Source organism: Psammomys obesus, unplaced genomic scaffold (assembly GCF_907164565.1).
Source record: "Psammomys obesus unplaced genomic scaffold, mPsaObe1.curated_primary_1811, whole genome shotgun sequence".
NCBI lineage: Eukaryota > Metazoa > Chordata > Mammalia > Rodentia > Muridae > Psammomys > Psammomys obesus.
The window spans coordinates 12,715-33,538 of NW_026592223.1; the positions used below are offsets into that span (position 1 = coordinate 12,715).

Sequence of the window (20,824 nt, forward strand, 5' to 3'; positions counted from 1 at the left end):
AGAGTAATACAGTAATCAGCATCCCCCCATGGTCTCTACTTCAGTTCCTGCCTTCATGTTCTTACCTTAAGCTTTTGCCCTGGCGTCCCTTCACAACAGACTCTAAGCTGTAAAATGAAATAAATTCTTTCCTCCCCAGATTGCTTTTGGTCATGGTGCTTATCCCAACAATAGAAGGCAAAGTAAGACAGAACTCATGCCAGGAACTGTAAACCGAGGCAAGAACTTATAGCTGGAGATGTCAAAGACCCTACCAGAGAACATCTTATTGCCATTTTCCTAAATCAATCTAGTTTCCAACTTGCTGTATACTAATCCCTGTACCCACAGATAAGTGTAGCTCCCAGCCATCACCAAAGAAGCTTCTTAGTGCAGCAGATAGAGGCTACTACAGAGATCTACAACGGGTAGAAATACAGAGAAGAAGTGACAATGGGGTATGTAGCCCCAAATGATACATACACAATACAATCCCCAACACCTAAGGCTCAGGGAACATCATGGAATAGGGAGGGGATGGAAAGATTGTAAAGAACTGTGGGAGCAGGATGCCTGCTGGGAACATGTGTCTTCTAGATGTAACAAGGACACTGTGCTCATGAAATCTCAACATATCTTCCTGCACAAGATCTGCCCAATGACCACACCAGTAGACATGGATGTATAAAAGCTTCATATGGCCTCACCTGTAGATGAGGCAATCAAGGGCTGTACACCCTTGCACACTCCCATGAACATGATCACACACACACACCAATACTGACTATGGAAGAAGAGCTTATGAATTTGAGAAAGGGTGGGAAGATATAGGAGTTGGAGACCGAAAGGGAGAGCTTGAAATGATGTAAATGTGGTGTGCCTTGAGAATTACGAAATTCTCAAAAATTATTTTATTTAAGCAAAGGATGGGAAGAGGAATAATAGAGTCTTTAATTCAGGAACTTTTCAATCACTTCAGACAGTCTTTGTACCACTCAATGTAGTTACTATGTAGGAGAATAAGTATGCTGAAGGTTGCTAATTTGAAGAAATATCCTTAAAGAAAGATGATGTAATGAGGTGGAGAGAAGAAAGTGGCTTGAAAAAAAAATTTATGTTGCTACATATTTGGAGCAGTCTATATCAGGACAAGGGAGGGAAGTAAATTAATCTAAGGAAAGAAATATTCGTCTTTCTCCTTCAGTGCAATTTTGGTGGCTGCTGTGTTCTGAATGCATCCCCTTAATTTTTTGCAGTTGAAGTTTAATCACCAATGTGGTTGTAGTACAAGGTGAAGCCTTTAGGGATGAATAAGTGACAAGGTTTGTCCTCATGGATTAGGTTAATGATCAAATGAAAAACAAGCAAACAAACAAAAAAAACACTGGAAGGGAGCTTCTGATTATTTGCCAGCTGAGGACACAGTACTCGTCTTCTCTGGAGGACACAGAAACCAGGCCTTCATCAGCCTACCAACCTGCGCCTGCCCTGAGTTTGAACCCCACAGGCTCCAGAATTGCATGAAGCAATTTTCTCTTGTTTGCAAGTTCCCCAGTCACGGGTTCTGCTATAACAGCATGGAGGAATAAAAGTGAGTGAGGAACTTATTCAGAGGGAGTTGGAGGAGTCAGAAGGCATGGGGTCTCTGAGGCAGGTAGCACAGTACCTGTTAGGTATTGTTTACATTTATGATAGAGTGAGCCTAGTTTTACACTTAAGAAACACTCCTGTGTATTTGGAGTATACTTTCTTAAAACTATAAATGCTAGAAAGTAAAATTTAAAACCACAAATGTTAGTTTCAAATGTCTAGTGGGAAGATATTGCTTAAACTATCTCCCTAAGCAATTACAACATAAATTGCTGCACATTTTTTTTTTTGTTGTTGCTGTTGTTTTGCTCAATGTAGCCCCTTGCTTAATATAACTATGTTTTACAGACAATAGTGCACCACTCCATCTCATCAGCCTGCGTGCTTTCATCAGTGTTTTGTTTCGCCTTTGAATTTGTAGGAAGCTGGCTTTATAAGTGACTGGCATGTAAGCTAAGCCTTATTAATAAAAGCGTCATTCCACCACCACCAGATCAAAAATTTCCAAAAGTGGAATGGAAATGGAAATTGGAAATGGAAGTCAGTCCTCCTGAAGCAGGGAGAGGTGCATATTTCTTCTGCTAGCCACTTTCAGTTTTCTAATGAGGAGGCATTATTTCCTTAGAGTGGTTGTGTATTTTAACACAAGATTGTCAAATCCTGAATTCTAATAGTCAACCTTAACCAAAACAGTCACTAGAATAGCTGCCATTACTCTGAGGCCTTTCAGATATGCTCCCAATATGTTCATCTGCAAACAAACCTGTGAACATTAAATATTTATAAAAATATTTTGTTTATTTATTTGCTAACTAAGAAGAAGTGGACTAATTGTGAAACTCTCAGTTTCCTTTTCTCTAGGCCAGTAGCTATTGCTGGCCGTGAGTGTGCCTATGCAGGAAGTTGCAAAAAAACAAGAGAGAGAAAAAAAAAGAAAGGCGAGTTGGCATTATTTCCCCTCAGACTCAGATACGGTCACAGTGCTTACCTTTTCTCATGGCGAAGAATGTAACTATCCAAAGAAGAAAGATGAAGCCATGCGGGGGTGACAGAGAAATATGGCCAAGGACACTGATAAAGCAGGGTGACGTCACAAAGCTGAACTGCTAAGAATCTAGACTCCTTGGGAACTTATCTGTATTGCTCCTCACTAGCAGGAATCCTACTGTGAAAAAATCACATACTGCCTAACTTGGGTCTCTCCCCGGTGGGCAGGAATGATGTAGTAAATTTCTCTTCTGAGCTTTGTTCAGCTCTCTCCAGTATGTCACTAGGCTTACAGTGACTGTGGCAGTTAAAGCCACAGAGCAAGGGTTTGCTGAACTGCTGAGTGATCTAGAAGCTAAACTTAAGAGAGTGAGGAGTTCTTTTTGCTAAACTTTATTTCCTGCAGGTTAAGAAAATATTACATTACATTATATCAGGGATTGATAAGCCATAGCCTACCGCCTTCCTTGGTTTTGAATGGACTGCAGGTTGTGAATGGTTTTCACATTTTTAATAAACTGAAATTAAAGATTCAAAGTCTGTCTTATTTTTTATTATATAAATAAATTGTCCTCCTGTTTGCTTTGGGGCCTGTAGAGCCTAAAGTATTTATTATCTGATTTTTATTTTGTTTTGTTTTTAAAGCTTGCAGATCCCTAGTTTGGAAGAACTTGGAATTTCTGGTCAGGGAGATTTGGAGTGAGCCACAGAGCTGTCACTTATGGTTTGTGAGACCTTGAGCATGATATCTAATATTCTTAGTTTAGTTTCCTGTCTATGAAGTGGGCCTACAAGTAGTATTTACCTTAAGGTTCAACGTATTTAAATGCTTAATATGTTATTCTTTAAATAGTAAGGTCTCCACACATTGTAATTATTGCCTTTATAGCTTTTCCATAAATTTATTGAGATTAAATAAAATTACAAAGCTAAGTGTGAAAGGAATTTTAAGAGAAATAAAAAAAAACAAAACTGTGATTCATCCTACCATAGTATATGCAGGGATTGTTTTTACTTACTTTAAAAGACATTTTGAATTAAACAATAATAACAAACCTCACTTAGAAAAAAATGATGCATCTTCTGTTATGATAGAAGTAATAAAATCAGATCTAGCTCCCTCAGGAGAACTGAGGCTCTAAGTGTTAGATTTAATAGATTCAAACCTTGCTTTTCAGAAATACACTTGCTAAATTCTGATCAGCTACTAAAGTAAGAAAAAGAAACGACAATCTTCTAGATTTTAACCGATAATTATTTTATTGGAGAGGAATATGCTAAAAGACTAAAGGAATGATTTTACCAAGTTGTAAGCCTTATGTTTGTACATAAGGGTCACAACTCTAAACCGCTAACGTCATCAATTCTCTGTGAAAAACAAAACAAAAAACTGGCACCCCCACATTTGAGCACATGATAGCCTCTAACTAAAAAAAAAAAAAACATAGTTAAGAGATAAAACTCGGGTAAGATAATATTGACTAATTTAATGTGCACAGTTCGACGGTTTTCAGTGAATTCAGTTATTCTACCATAACGATAATCAAGTTTATAACAATCTTATTACTATAATAATACATGGCGCCCATTAGCAATGACTCTTAAAACCCTAGTCCTTAGCAGCCACTAACTGGTTTCTGTTCCTAGACTTTTCTGTTGTGGACATACTGTACAAATGGACTTACGCAATGTGTGGTCCCTGTGAATGGCTCTGTTTTTAGCACGCTTTTGAGATTTGTTCACTTGGTAGCAGAGGCCACCAATACTTAGTACCTGTTTGTCACCAGTTACTTTTCCCTGTCGGGATACAGCACATGTTGCTTGCCTGTCAGTTGATGGGTATTTGGAGTACATTAAACACCCCACATTTATAACTTGTTTTACTGTGAGTAAAGCCTTGTTTTGACGCAGCAATGCTTGCGAGGACTGAACTGTCCTCTTAAGGCCTGGAATTAAATATGGCCAAAACCACGTAAAAAAGATGCTCAGTTTTGTTCATATTCAAGGAAATGCAGTTGATGATCACACTGAGATATTATTTTTGTATTTAATTGGTGAAAGATGAATGTCTGCTAATACTGGCACTAGATCAATATGATCTCTTAGATTGTTGGGAAAATGTATGAATGTCTCAAAATGAAACAAAGCAGCGACACCTGAAAACAATTGACAGGAAATTCAGTAGTGAAGCTGGAAATGCAGCAAACCCCAAGAGATTATACATTGTATGGTGCTCTTTATATGAAATTGAAAAACAAAACAATATTAAATATTATTTATGTGCGTGTGTATACGGAAAAAAAAAAAAAACACGTGAAGGAATGTTCAGCAAATTTCCCAAGCAAATTCTTGATTGCAGTTAGTATTCTAGGTTGGAAAAGAAGAGTTCAATTTAATGTTTTTGGGTTAGGGGTGCTGTCAAAGGAGCCCACTATAAACAAATACAAAGGAGGACGCCCCAGAGATGAATGAGAATGTTATGAACCAACAAATACAACTAATGAACCTTATATCTAAGTAAACAATGAGAAGGGTAAGTAAAACTAATTATTACATTGTAAAAGATCGGATAACTACAGTATGTAATTATAAAAAAGTTTCGCTAGTTATCCTTCCTGTAGAAAGATCATAATTATTCTTTTCTTTGTGAATGAAAAAAAAAATGGACTTAATGAGAATTAAAGAAAAAAAAAAGGGAACTTGAGAAAGTCTGTCCTGTGGGGACTGCTTTGGTGAAGCCGCTTCAAGTCCTGACCTGTCTAGTCTCAGCCCTGGCAACAGACAGTAGTCAGGTGCTGGAGCTCGCAGCTTCGAGGCAAGGGAGCTCCTAGCGTCCTAACAACACAGTGCAGCCAGGCTCTCGCTCAGAGGACACGCCCCTCGTGGGGCGAGACACACCCCCGGGGTGGAGCGCGCTCTAGGGGCGTGTTCAGTGGGCGTGTCCAGCTCCTATAGGGGCGGAGCTGGAAGGCGAGCTGGCTCCTCAGAGGCAGGCTACGAGTCGCGGTGTAGTGACGTCATCAGCGCCGCGCTGACTGAATCCCGTGGCGGAGGGGCTGCTGGTGGCTGTTTCGCTGAGGGTCGCTGTCCTGCCGGCGGCATGTTACCGGCTGTGAAAACTGAGGATGCGGAAGAGGAGTACGCGGAGGATTGTCCTGAATTGGTCCCCATTGAGACCAACCACCAAGAAGAAGAGGAAAATCTTGACTTCATCAATAAGATTCCAGTCACAATTATCACCGGGTATTTAGGTAATTAACGGTCGCTCAGAAAAGGCCGTGAACCGTGCTCTCGGAGGGGGGGCTGCCGTGTCTCCTCAGGCACCCGGGCGTCCCGGCCGAGGTCGAATGTCTTCGAGGTAGGGCCTGGGGTCTCTTTCTCCTCGTGTTTCCAGAGGTGGTTTTGCAACCCAGACTTGATGTTTGTGAAGCTCATCCCATCCTAGTTAAGAACGTAAATAATACAAGTGAAGAACGTCACCACCCCCCCCAAAAAAAAAAAAAAAACAAAGCAAAACGGCCGATTGTTATTAAAGGATGCTCTGATGAAGACAAAAAAAGGAAAAGAAAAAAAAAGATGCTGTTTGTAGAATGCTTCTTCACACGTTTGTTTAGTAGAGTCCATTTCACAGGTGTTCTTTCAGCCATTAATAGCAAGTGTTTACTGTCCTAAGCTGGGCCCCTCCCCTTCTGAGGGCTGCTTGCAAGGCACTGTCAGAGATTGAGTTAGAATAAGATCTTTGTCTTGAAGGGTTTCACAAGCTGGGGTTGTTGAGAGTGCCCAGGGGATACTTGAAAACACAGATTTGTGAACATGGAGCAGTTTTCTGAATGACAGAAAACTTATTTTTCTTTGGAAACGTTTAAATATCCCGTTAAAACATTACAGAGGGCAAGAACAAATGACCAAAATATGGAAAAATAAAAAATCGTGGAAAAAATACGAATAAAGTGGTACTCTCATTCCTGTGTGCCGCAAGAGACCAGCTGAGACTCTACACCTTTTACATGACGAAGAAATCCACACCACCAGTTTTGTTTTTTCCTTCTAGAATCAGACCAAGTATATTCTAGATTTTACTTGATCCATATTTTTATAAAGAAAGAACCTTTTGGGTTCAGAGGCCAATAATCTACAGAAGTTGAGCTTTTTAAGCTATTTTTTTTTTTTTTTGTCTAAAGAGCAGCATACTTCAGACTTGCTCCTTTGCCTTTCTCATTTTGTTTACTGGTAGGTGAAAGGAACAGTGCTGGTGATGGTCTGAAGCTCTGTGTCAGGATTAACCCCAGCATCCTTGTTACCGAACCTAGGAGACAGTTTGCCTCCTTTGCCATTTTTTCTTTTTGAAATACTGAGAACACTGTTCCACTGGGGCTCCTATGCTTTCTTTCTTAGTTTTTCGTCTATTTCTCTAGCATCCATCCTTCAGTTTTATTTCTGTATAGTTTCTATTTTAATGTCCTACAGACATTTCCAGACTTGACATATGGAACACTCCGTACACCAATATCTCAAATTCTGCTCCTGAGATTCCCAACCACATAACTACAGTAGTCCTGAGTCTCTCCCTGCTCCTTAATATATTCATGTGTTAGCCTTACTGATCCTTTACAAAGAGTTAGTTTGATTGTGTGACATCCTTTGGTGGCTCCTACTTGGATGACAGTTCAGGTTCCTTAGCAGGAATTCAAGGACCTCTGTGATCTGGTTCTTGCCTTCCTCCCTAGCCTGTCAGATGGCCCAGCACATTGAACTTTGTTTCTTAAAGCAGTGCTTCTCAACTTTTCCAATGCTGGGACACGTTAACACAGTTCATAAAATTATTTTGTTGCTACTTCATAAATATATTTTTGCTACCGATTTGAATCATAATACAAATATATGTAGGATGGTCTTAGGTGTCCCCTGTGAAAGGATCATTTGACCCCCAAAGGGTTAGGGTAGCAATGCACAGGTTAAGAACCACTGACTTAAAGTGATTGGAATATTCTTTCCTATAACTCCTCTGGCTAGATAGCTCTCTTAAGTTTTGCATAGCATTTTGTATATCTCCTGTTGAATGATGAACCTGTGACAAAATAGTTCTCTAATTTATATCTAAGTTCTTCACCATTTCCTCACCCCATAACATTTTTAAGCTTCATGGCGGCAAAGACTTTAATTTGGTGCATGGTAGGTACTTTTGAATGAATGTAAACTATGTTTTTATGTCTTATTCTTCATAATGTAGTTAATTATTAAGCCCTAATAATTCTTCGGGGGAAATCTCTTATGTTCATGACTTTCAGCTTTGTCATTGCCCTGTACATAATTATGTTAAAGGCCTTTTGTCTTAAGAATTTCTTCATCATTCTGAGTTCTTAAATCTGTCTCTCCTACACGTCACCCAGTTATGTTGAGCTTCCCAAAGCGTTTTGAAAATAAAATGTAATCTCTTCAAAAACTTTTAAAAGCAGTATGACCTAAAATATGACTCAGTACTCCCTAACTCTCTCCTAGTTATACCCTAGGAAACTTGCAAATGTATTTCAATAGATATGTGTAAAGTATGTGTAAACCTTTTAGCATTACTGTTTGTGAAAACAAAACATTGGGGACAATCGAAATGTCTACTTAAAAATGAAAGATACATTCAAATAATTGAATTACACTGCTGTGAAGTTAAGGTATTGTTGATTTTTAAGAAACAGTACGTTATAAACTTTGGGATCTTTGGTTTACAAGATTAATGTTTTTCTTCTACTTGAGATGAACAAACTAGGTTTGTTATGCCACCTGCTGGATAAAGTTAGTGTAGTCTTACAAATTTCTCTACTGAAGAGTCTGTTGTGTACACTTACTACCATTTCGTAAGATTAGTTTTATAGTAATACACTGCTTAAGCATACTGAAAGTAGCTATGCAGTCAACCTGAATTTGTAGCTACTTCATGAATGTTGAAATAGGTTGAATAAGTTTAGGGAAATAACCAAGTATTCTTACATAAGAAAGGGCATTATGAAAGGAATTTATATATTTTTTATTTTCCAAGTGACACATCTAAGATGCCATAATTTATTAATTTATATTGAGTATAAATTTTATTGCTGTATTATAAGTTGTGAAGAAGACATTATTTTAGTCATGTTAAGTAAGAAAATTGACTCAACTTAATAGATTATTTGTAATTACTTATGATATATATAAATTTGATAGGTTTCAAAGATTGTTTTAATCTCTTCTATAAAGTCCTTTGTACTATTGTTAAGTAATTAAAAATGGCACATAAATTCTTAGAACCACCAGGACCTTTTACATTCTTTTTGTGTCTTCAAATTAGTCCTTTACTTTTGTTGCTTTAATATATTTTATAGGTGCTGGAAAGACAACACTTCTGAACTATATTTTGACAGAACAACATAATAGAAAAATAGCAGTCATTTTAAATGAATTTGGAGAAGGTAAGTAAAGCTCGATAACTGTCACATTGCAACAACATTTGGGACCCTTTATTTCACTGCTTTATTGATAATTTAAGATTGGATGGTGTAATAATATGAGGCCACTATGAATGGTTTTGGAAAAACAGGATTAATTTTTATTAAGCTAGCCTGGAGTATGCAGTATAGTGGCCAAAGACAACAAGAGAGACCCTGCCTCCACCAGGTGAGAACCAGCTCCCAAAAGTTTGACCTCAGCAGCTTATCCGCATCAAACACCCTTATACACAAATAAATAAAATACAACTAAAGAGATTAATTGCTTGATTGTGGTGCAAAGTTTCTTGTATGCTAAGAAAGTTCTCTCTCTCTGAGTTATGCTTTCAGCCATTAAAAAAATTGGATTTCTAATAGTTCTTTTCTACTGCTTTTCTTCATTTTATAGTTTTCATGGTTTTGTCTTTTACAACTTTCTCAGTACTTTATTAATTATTATATAGTTTATTATTATATAATACTCTCTCATCACCCAATTAAAACATGAACAAAATACATAAATGAAATTTTTTCTATTTAAAACTTTTCCCTTGTATTGGTACATTGCATGTAAAACATCAAATACTTATCATCTCATGTATACTTATTTCCCAGGGAAAACTTACTAAGAGACTTTTTTATTTAAATAAAAGTTTAATTTTTAAATGGCCAGTGATACTTTGGTCAGGAACCTCTGTCAAATTGAAATAGTCTTAATGCATATTTAGAATCCTGAAAAATCTAAAACAGAAACCACCAATTTAGTGAGGAATTAAATGAAAACAGTCTCATAAGAGGTTGAAGAGCATAAAAAACCCCAGTGTTTTAAAAGTATCTCAGTATATTTAGAAAGTTGACAATGGATGAGAAGAAAACATGTTTTCAGGGTAGCTCCTTTATTAAGAAATGGAATTAGAGAAGTAAAAGACTTAAGGGGGGGGCAAGTATATGTTTATTAATTTTGAATTTGTCTTCCCAGCCCATGTTTTTTTGATGACAGTCATTTATTATTATTTTTTAATTTTAAAAAGGTTGAATACTTAGGGTCTGGAGAGATGTTTCAGTGGGAAAGAGCAATTGCTTATATTCCAGGGGAACAGAGTTCAATTCACAGCACCCATATGGTGACTTACAACTGTCTGTAACTCCAGTTTCAAGGCACTTGGTGCCCTCTCTGGACTCTGTGGGCATCAGGCATGAATGTAGTACATAGGCATACAAGCAGGCAAAACACAAATACACATAAAATTTTAAAAAAATTAAATTAAAAACAAAGAGATTGAATACTTGGAAATAAGACTAATGACACATTAAATTCAGAATACTCTTTTACATATAAAATAAGACACTGAAAATAATTTTTAAAAGTTCAATGAAAGAATAAGAACATTAGAACAAATATAAAATAGCAAAAAATACTTAAAGAAGATACAGTTGGGTTCCAAGGAACTTAAACTACATATTTAATATTTTATAAATATATTTTATGTATGTAGGTGTTTTGCTTGCATGTGTACTTATAAACTACATGAATGCCCGGTAACTTTGGAGGCCAGTTCATTTAAACTTTAAAAATTATTTTTATTTGTGCATGGATGTGGGATATGTGTGTGTGTGTGTGTATGCAGTTCCTTGGAGGCCAGAAATGGACCTTGAATCTCTTGGAGCTGGAGTTATGAGTTGTTGTCAGCAGTGTGGGTGATAGGAAGTGAACTCTGGTGCTTTGCAAGAACAGCAAATGCTTTTAATCACTAAACCATCTATCTGCTCAGTTCTTTTTTATTTACATTAGAAAGAAAAAAAGAAATCACCTAGCATACCATAATTTAAATATTTACCAAATTAAATATTTATACCGGGTTTAGTATTTGTTGTTCAAAAGAAGAGAGATTCTGACTTTCATCATAGAAGAGTCTTCAGTATACTTCTTGAGGCTTTTAAGCTGTGAATGGAATTTGAAGTTTTATTGATTGATTTAGAGTCACAAAAGAATAAATGGTTCTAAAGAATAAATAGTTTCTGCGTTGAAATCTACTCTGTTTCTGAACATTCTCCCTTGGTTTTGCTTGTGAACCTAATCTCAAAACCACTGTTTATATTTCTAGGAAGTGCAATAGAGAAATCCTTAGCTATCAGTCAAGGTGGAGAACTCTATGAAGAATGGCTGGAACTTAGAAACGGTTGTCTCTGCTGTTCAGTGAAGTAAGGAGTGGGTTTACTGTGTGCTTGTTGACTGACTTAAGTTGTTTGTTGATTATATTTCCAGCTTTGATTTTTTTTTGTGTGTAATTTAACTGAATTTAGTACATAGCTTCTACCGTTGCATTTTTGGATAATATATACATTTATTAGATTGTATTTTCTTTAAGTGTGTCTTGCAATTTTATATTTGTTCTGATGTTCTCATTCTTTCATGGAATTTTAAAAAAATTATTTTCAATGTCTTATTTCACATGTAACAAAAGAGTATTCTAATTTAATGTGTCATTAGTCTTATTTCCAAGTATTCAACCTTTTTTTTTAAATTTTTATTTTATGTATGCCTATGTACCACATTCATGCATGGTGCCCACAGAGTCCAGAGTGGGCACTGAGTGCCTTGAAACTAACTGTACAGACAGTTGTAAGCCACCATCTGGATGCTGTGAATTGAACTGTTTCCCTGGAAGATCAGCTCTTTCCCACTGAACCACCTCTCCAGCCCCAAAGTATTCAACCTTTTTCAAATAAAAAATAAGTGACTATCATAAAAGAGAATAATTATGGTCTGGGGAATGTCTCTGTAGGAAAAGTGCTTCCCAGGCAAGCTTGAGGACCTGAGTTTATAATGCTGGTACCAACATGAAAAGCCAGCCGTGACAGTGTGAGTTTGTAATCCCAGTGCTGAGTAGGCAAGGATTGGTAGATTTGTGGAGCTCTCTGGCCAGGCAGGGGTGAATAGCTGAATGGTAAGCTCCCGGTTCAACTGAGAGACCCTGCCAGGAGACAAGTAAGGTAGAAAGCCATTGAGATAGATACCCAACATTGGTATCTGGTTATCTGTCCTCTTTGTGGACACATGTGCATATACACATCACCACACATGCAGACACACATAAGAAAGAGGGAAGAACCAGCCAAGCCAGGTGACATAGGTTTGTAATCCTAGCTGCTTGAGAGACTGATGCAGGAGGACCCCAACATCAAGGCTTACCTTGGTTACCAAGTGAGTCAAAGCTAGCCTGAGCAACTTAGTGAGATCATTTATGAAAATAAAAAAGTAAATAGAGGACTAGGAATGTCGCTTAGTAGTAGCATTCTTGCTTAGTGTATGTGCGGCCCTGTGTTGAAATCCAAGTATAAAAACAGAAACAAACCCAGAAACACATAAAGAACCTTATGTCATCACTTAAGTTTCCATGGTCAATGTCTGTTTAGTTTACTGAGCTGCCATTGGTCCTAGAAGAGTACCTGACATAAAACACCAACTCAGATAAATTGTTTGATAAAATAAACTCTTGGATAAATTATAATTACTGTATGTACTATTGATTTTTCTATATTATAGTGAATTAAGTTTCTTTGTTATTGATGATCTTAGATGTCTGACACCAAATCAAACTTTTTGGAAAGAGGAAGTACTTATAAAGACTTTCTTAACCAAAAGACAACACATTGAATATTTGCCCTAACTTTGGTATTATAAGAATAAAAAAGTAGGTAATAAAAGCCTGTGATCTTAGCTTTGGGAGGTGGAAGCAGGAAGAGTGACATTTCCAGGCCAGGCTGAGTTGCGTAGTGAGATGCTGTCTTATTTGTTTTTAAAAAAGGAAATTATACTGAAGCCTAATCAGACTAGAGTTAAAAGGTGTGCAGTGACAATTTTCCTCTCTAGACAATAAATCCCATCATTATTTATATTATGCATAATTTTATATAACATATTAGATATAATCTATCATATATAATTTATATATAATATATATTATTTATAATGCTGTAAAATAAATAATGACTTTTGTTAGTTAACATCCTTTGCTATTAGTTTTGTAAAGTATTAACTTATTACATATACCATTTCTGCCTGTATTTGAACCTATTTTCTTGTCATTGTTAAATATTGGACATTTTATACAAGCTTAAGTTTGTACTTGAGAATATTTTTGTGTTGTGTTTTAGCTACATTTTAAAATGTTTTTAGAGATCATTTAAAAATGTTTAGGTAATCAGTAATTTCTATGCTTTTGGTATTTTGCAGGGACAATGGCCTTAGAGCTATAGAGAATCTGATGCAGAAGAAGGGAAAGTTTGATTACATACTCTTAGAGACTACTGGGCTAGCAGATCCTGGTAAGAAATGCATTATTAGTAACTAGCATATAGTTCTTTGATAAACTTAGAAACACATTTAAAGTAAATATTTTTTGCATATGTTTGTGTGGTGTATATCTATGTATGTGTGTGTGTTCAAATGTATGGGGGCTCACGTGTGTGCAGGTTCACACAGAGATATGATGTTGACATACCTTCTTCAGTCCCTTTCTACCATATGTATTGATGATGCAAGGTTTCTTAATGAACTGAGCTTGCCACTTTTGCTGCTCTGGCTAGCCAGCTTGCTCCAATGATTTTCTCTCTATCTTGTCTTTATTTACATGTCGTGATGGAATTGCAGGTAGGTGACCATGCCCACCCAGCTTTTATATGGGTTTTGGATCTAGTCTTGGTACTTGCACAGCAAGTTCTTTACCTATTGAGCCATTTCACCAGTCCTAAAGCTTTAATCTGGATTTAATTTTTGTTGTTTTTCAAAGGAAGAGAAATTCTAGCTTGCATCACATAAGGGTCATAGTGTACTTCTTGAAAAGCTGTTAATAGAATTTAACATTTTTCTCATTGATTTAGAGTTGTTGGTAGGAATAAGTTGTTATTTTTAAAGATTTATTTTTATGTGTATGTGTGGTGTACCATATGTATTAGGGTGCCTGAAGAAGCCAGTGGGTGTCAAATACCCTGGAGCTAAGGTTACAGGTGGTTGTGAGCTGTCTGACGTGAGTACTCTTGTGATTGGGTAGAGCATCATTGGTCATTAAGGATTAGGCTCCATGGAGCTGCAGAAATGGCTCAGCAGTTAAGAGTACTGAATGTTCTTCTAGAGGACCCAAGTTCAGTCTCAGAACTAACATGACAGCTCATAACTGTCAGGAACTCCAGTTTTAAAGTATTCAATGTCCTCTTTTGGTCTCTCTGCGCCCCAAGCATGTATGTGGTACAGATACAAATATGCATGTATCATCATCATCATAAATAACTAGACCCCAAATGCTGGCATAATACATCAAAAGTCACTGGGATCAGGTCCCAAATAGTTGTGGTCTGGTAAAAATATAGAAACTTGGTTTTATTTTTAGGCATTTTTTTCCCTGAACCTTATTTAAGGACATTTTAATTTCAAATTATTCAGTTCTAATATTAATGAGATCATTTTTTCATTTTTCAAAATGAATTTTATTTTGTTATTTAATTAGTCTAATTTTCTTTTAAATTTATATTGTTTATATATTTGTATTTACAAGGGAAAGGGGCTAGAGGGGATGAGGGACAAAAGGGAGATGGAAAATGAATGAATATGAATAAATGAGAACAAATATGATTTTATGCTCTGTTACAAGTTTGGATTAACAACCTATGAGTTGGCTTTCTTTCTTCACTTTGCTGGCTGGTTCACTCTTTATCATGTGGGTTCTGGGACTTGAACTCAAGGTATCAAGTTTGGCAATGTACACCTTTGCCTGCAGATCCATCTTACTTTTAATTTTCTTTTTCTTTTCTTTTCTTTCTTTCTTTTTTTTTTTTTTTTTTTTTTACTGTATTTTAGTATCTTGCACATGCTAAATATGAGCTCTACTACTAAGCTATGCCCTTAGCCCTGTTTTAATTGTTCTGATTTATTTTTTACTCTGATAGGTTTTTACTCTGAAGGTTTTCCCTTATGTCAGTAATTCCCCTCATACTTTTTTTTTAATGTTCCTTATAATTGTAAATTCATTTATTGGTTAAGTAATGATGCTATTAAATTGATACCAAATTTATTTTATTAGTGCTACAAAGCCTCTTTTTATATTTTATTATTTTCTTGTGTTCAAGCTTGTTTTTGTGTTGTATTACTTTTGAGTTTTTTTGCTGTGAAAAGCTACCTCAAATTTTTATTTGTTTTTTTTTTTTTGATTATATTTCCTTGCAGAATGAATCCTTTGCCATTTATCTGTTCTATTAAATTTCTCCATTCTTTTTTCCTTTCTACATTTATCTGTACTTGTTTTCTTCCGCTGTAATCATGTGTGTGCATTTGTGCCTGGGGTAGGAAGGTCAGAGGACTTTCCTTTACCTGTGTGCATTGATGAGAAATTCCTTTAAATATCTTCACTGTCTTACCCAAGCATGTTTTTCTTGAGCACTAGTTTAAAAGCTGAATATTACTAGGATACATGAAGAGGGAAGCTAATAGAAATGGGTGACCAGACAGACAGATAAAATGGCTATTAGCTTCTGCCTTCAAATACGTCTATCTTGGGTGTTACCCATTCATCTAGAGGTACATAGTCAATCCTTGGCTGCTGTGGGACATTATTAGACCTCAGAACTCTTGTTTCTTTTGCTTTTAATCCTACAAAGCAAATTCCCCCAAACAGAAGTGATTAAAATATTTTTATTCTTAAAATATTTTTTGTCATTGACTTTTTCCTTTCATTGCTTTCCAGTTTGTTCTATGTCTTGCCTTTTGGGGAGTTGTTTCTGATAAAAGTAGTAGGATTTTGAAAACTGTTCTTCCACATCCTCTTTAGAGGGTGGAAATTGAATTAGGAAAAGACCATAGTAACTCACTGTCTTAGTCAGTATTCTATTGTTGTGAAGAGAAACTATGACCACAGCAACTCTCATAAAGGAAAGCATTAGCTGGAGCTTGTTTACAGTTTCAGAGGTTTAGTCCAGTATTCCCATGGCAGGGAACATGGCAGTACACAGGCAGACATGGTAGCTGAGAGTTCTACATCCAGATCTGAAGGTAGCAGGGAGAGACACAGGACCTAGCTCAAGCTTTTGAAACCCCAAAGTTCACCCACAGTGACACTTCTATCAAGGCCACACCTACTCCAATAAGCTACACCTCCTGATCCCTGTCAAGTAATGCTACTTCCTAATGATCAAACATTCAAATATATAAGGGGGCTGGAGAGATGGTTCATTGGTTAGGAGCAGTGGCTGCTCTTCCAGAGGACCTGGGTTTAATTTTCAGCACCCACGTGACAGCTCACAACTATCTGTAACTCCTGTTTCAGGGGATCTGTCACCCGCATACAGACATATGAACAGTCAAAACACCAATGTACATAAAAGTAAATTATAAAAAACACGAGTCTTTGGGAGCCATATTTATTCAAACTACCATAATCCCATAGAATTTTATTTCTATTTTGACTGTTACTACTAAATTTATGGTTAGGAAACTGATCTTTTCTTATTATTTGGTTGTTCTGATAAAATTGTGACATGCAAATTGTTTAAAGTGTTTTTAAGTGGGTTTTGAAGAAGAGAAATTCTGTAATATAGTTCAGAACTTCTCAGCCTTGACACAAATAACATTTTGGATTGGCCAGTTATCTTCTGTGAGGGGTGCTATCTTGAATGTTATAGAGTGTTTAACAGCATCCCTAGCTTTTATCTACTAGATGCCAGCAGAATATTCCTAGAAGCAACTAAAATTATCTTCAGATATTGCCTAATATTCCTTAAGGAGAAAAATCTCCTTCTCTATTGCCTCATCTTTGCTACTTCTAAGCACCTACATCTGTAGTTCAGATAGTTCTTTCTTGTGCATCCTGTAAGGATTATATCTCATGTCAACGATGTTTAGAATAAAAACTAATATACATTTACAATTCATTCTGGTAAGAAGTAAGACTTAAAAACCATTTATTTGAATAAAAAGCAGTGAATTTTTAAAGTTATAAAACTATGATGTTAACATACATACGTATTTGGCTAAGAGAAGAAATTAAAATATGTATAGGTGTTTGATTCATGATGTAGTAAACTTACTTCTCCTTTATTAATTAAAACCATGTTTTTAGCCAAGGAAGTGGAAATAATTCTTATTGGCAATTCAGTTGTTTCTCACTTAGGAGATTGACACTCTCCAGTTCTTAGCTAAATAATTGTCATGGTAAAGTAATTTCCTTGAAGAGAACAGACATTGATTCTGCTCCTGTTACTCACAAATCCTATTTCACTCAAATTGGAAAACTATTAAGTTTTTGGGAAAAAAATCAATAGGTATCAGGAAACCATTAGATGTTGTGGCCCTTGCTATATCTTGCATGAGTAATCACTGTAAACAGCTGACAGGTGTTTCACTGTTGACACAGAGTGATGCTTAGGGGAACCACATCTTGTCAGAGTAGCTAGACAGCTTTAGACAGTGGAATGAGTTCAGTTATCCTTGTTTGCCCCTACGCTCATTCTTTTAGACAGCACCATCACTAACTGGGATGGTAATGCTTTGAAAAATCAAATACTTTCCCTTGTTGTCAGTTTCTTTTCTTTCTTTTCTTCTTTTTTTTTTTCTTTTTTTTTTTTGTATTGCAGCACATTAGTCAGGATGTGTGGTTTTGTGTTAAACCAGTTTTTGCCAACAACAAATTTTAATTTCTTTCTTAAAAATAATTTTTCTTCAGATGCAAATTTTATGCCCAATACTAAGTAAATATATGATTAATGAGTACTACCAGAGAACTTGTAAATTTTCTTGTTCTTTTTCTTCTATAATGATTGCAAATGAATTTATTGTGATTTTTGAAAAATGACTTTTGCAAGTCATTTTTGGAATTAATGTATTTATTTGCTTTTACTTGGGAGGGATTTATTATTTGTGAGCTGTGTGATAATCATAGTCAGGAAATGAGAAAAAAGTATCCTGTGTATTCTCAGCTAATATTTCCAAATTGTTTCACAGTATTGATTGATAAATTATTTTGGCATCAGTAAGAGCATTATCTTTGATGAGTGTTAAGAACTAGGGAGAGGAATAGGATGACTGCAGACCTTGAAAAGTACTGTCACTGTAGTAGTTCCCATGAAAAGACTGAAGTATAGGTATAGTTTGTGGTTAGCCGCTAATTCCACTGGTGAAAATTAAGACAGATGAAATCATGTTTTGCAATTTGAAGAAATACTTTCTTTATTTGATTAATAGTATTATACTATGTATTTTCAGGTGCAGTGGCTTCTATGTTTTGGGTTGATGCTGAATTAGGGAGTGATATTTATCTTGATGGTAAGTTAAAGTATTTTTTAAAGTAAGATTTACAGCTGAGCTCATTTTGTTTATATTGCAGTTTTGATTCCTACACCATTGTTCTATTCAAACTTGTTTAGTTTTTGATGCAACACAATTTTGTTCATTGGGATTCTAAAGTCCTAGACAGTGATAAAACTGGATTGTCAAGTATTGATGTCAACTCTGGTTCAGGACTTCAACTGAGGCTTTTATTTCAAAATGCCCTGTAGATTGCCTGTGTCCTCTCTTGCCATGTACACTTAATATAATGTTAGAGCTTTATAGTTGGTCAGGAAGACAATGGAAAGAATGATCTTTCATTCTCTGATTCTGTTTTTTCCCTGAAAATAAGAATTAAGAGTGCTTGTACACATACATACACTACGTAACGCTTGTCATTCTGTATAAATTTATAAGCTTGATATTAATTTCTTAGTGCAACAACTATATTCACTTTCTCCTGTTGTCTCTCCTTTCTTCTCTTTACATTTCTTTAAATTAATCATGTAGACTATAGGGTAAGAATCATTGAAGCTGGGGTTCATTGAGCAGTAATATACACAGCTGTAGCTTGTTGAATTTTATGGACATTATCACACTCTGCTGTTATATTTTTAAAAACTATTTGATATATATTCAGAAATTGCTGAACTAATTGATCTTTTGAGAACTTAGGTATTTTCTATGATGCTCTGTTTTTGTGAGCTAGGAGTACCAGTGAAGGTTAGGACTATAATAGCCTAAGATGTCTCAGATTCTTTAAACAATTTATTTAGAAAAGCTTCATTTTTTACTGTAAAAATAAAAATAACATGTCTTGTATAATTTGTCTTATTTTACTATATATTATGAAATGTGTCTTAGTATGGATTTTAAACACCATAGAAGTTTTATTGTATTGTTGACTTAATTTTTAAATTTTATTTTATAAATTGTCTATAGTTTCTTAGGAACAGGTGGTCATTCAGTATATATTTTAAACATTTGCTTATTCCTGAGATTGAGTTAAATTGCCACACTGGTAAGAGGAAAAAAATACTTTATTGAGTAACATTTGTGAACTGAAGGATGTTTTAATTTTCCTTCTCAAGTGTAGTTGCCTAATACGGATGACGTTAAAGAGTGACTAACATGTTCATTTCTTTGTAGGTATCATAACTGTTGTAGATTCAAAATATGGATTTAAAGTAAGTTGAGCAAATAGAAGTTGGTAATTGTCAACGAGTAGGAATGGAGTGGGGGTGGTTCTATTTTCTGTTTCTGTTAAGCTTTTCTTAAAAATATTTTTCAAAATAATAGTGCAAGTGAAAGATCTATTTTGTTTGTTTGTGTTTTTATTATGTGCTTTTAAACAGTATTTATTTTAGTCTGGTTTGGTGTGACAAAAATTGGAGTTGCTATAATATTTTATATTAAGGTTATAGAGTCAGGATAAAGTTTGGATATATAGTTCTTCTCACTAAAATTTGTTCCTACTATTGGCTTTTATAGAAAAAAACAGCCTAATATATGAGATGGTAGTTTTTGTTATAAACTGTTAGGAGATACAAACTATAAATTAGATTCTTTTTTCAACAAAATACTAATTTATTTAATTTTGAAGAAGTAAAAATTAGTGTATAATAAGAGGAAACTCCATTAAACGATGTTCTTCTGTGTATACTTTTGCTAATTTCCAAGGTCTTTAAGTATAATTATTTGGTCTCTATTTATAAAATGTACTAAGATATTAAAAGTGTATTGCTACATAAAATAAAATAGTGCATCCCAGTTTTTTCTTTTTATTAATTACAGTTTATCCACTTTGTATCCCCCTGTAGCTCCTTCCTTCCCAATCCCACCCTCCCTCCCCCTTCTCCACCCAGAGAATTTTTTTTTAAGAAACAAATGTTCAAAAGGCATTGGAGAATAAGCTTGCCTCTGTCCTAGCATCAGCCTTTCACCCCACTACCTATCGGGGCAAATGGATTGGGAACAAAGTAGTAATTTCATGGAGCCTGCATATGGTGGCAAACACCTTTTGTCTCCAAAGTTGGGAGGTAGACAAATGGATGTCAGTGAGTAGGACAACTTGATCTACATAGTGAATTCCAGGCCAGGCATTGCTATATTGTGAGAACCTGTCTCAGAAAACAAACACAATTTCTTGGGAATTTAGAATCAGTGTTTAAAAATTAATTTAATATTTTACTCCTTGATGTATCTAAACTTAATTTTTATGTTGGTCTTTCTTTCAAAATGTCAATAAAATTATGTTTTAGGGAAACTTAGCAGGTCTGTCCAAATGGCTATCAGTCGACTTTCCTGGCCCTTCCTACCTCCACTGTCAGTACCCTGATTTGAGAATTTTGAGTCTTGTTCTAGACTTTACAATTTAAATTTATGAACAGAATAGGAATAAAAAATGATTGGAAATATTACAGTTTTATTCAGAAAAATTCTAATGGCTCTGTGTGTGTGTGTGTGTGTGTGTGTGTGTGTGTGTGGTGTGAGTGAA

General features: G+C 35.5%; 1 protein-coding gene across 2 annotated transcripts; it reads left to right on the forward strand.

Annotated features, from left to right (window-relative positions):
- The first annotated feature begins 5,574 nt into the window (after positions 1-5,574).
- Positions 5,575-19,576, forward strand: LOC129681177 (zinc-regulated GTPase metalloprotein activator 1). Of its 2 annotated transcripts, XM_055613059.1 has the most exons (6): positions 5,575-5,807; positions 8,910-8,996; positions 11,117-11,213; positions 13,249-13,340; positions 18,265-18,324; positions 19,477-19,576. In XM_055613059.1, exons 1-6 carry the CDS (start codon positions 5,657-5,659, stop codon positions 19,521-19,523), a joined length of 534 nt encoding a protein of 177 aa, XP_055469034.1. In that variant the 5' UTR covers positions 5,575-5,656; the 3' UTR covers positions 19,524-19,576. The 2 variants fall into 2 exon arrangements, with proteins under 2 accessions (XP_055469034.1, XP_055469035.1); XM_055613060.1 differs by lacking the exons at positions 13,249-13,340; positions 18,265-18,324; positions 19,477-19,576 and having other exon boundaries at positions 11,117-11,217.
- Positions 19,577-20,824: the final 1,248 nt, after the last annotated feature.

Coding starts and splice junctions, on each gene's coding strand:
- LOC129681177 (XM_055613059.1), top strand. CDS start 5,657: ATGTTACCGGCTGTGAAAACTGAGGATGCGGAAGAGGAGTACGCGGAG. Junction 5,808..8,909: donor AATTATCACCGGGTATTTAG/GTAATTAACGGT, acceptor TATATTTTATAG/GTGCTGGAAAGACAACACTT. Junction 8,997..11,116: donor TTTAAATGAATTTGGAGAAG/GTAAGTAAAGCT, acceptor TTATATTTCTAG/GAAGTGCAATAGAGAAATCC.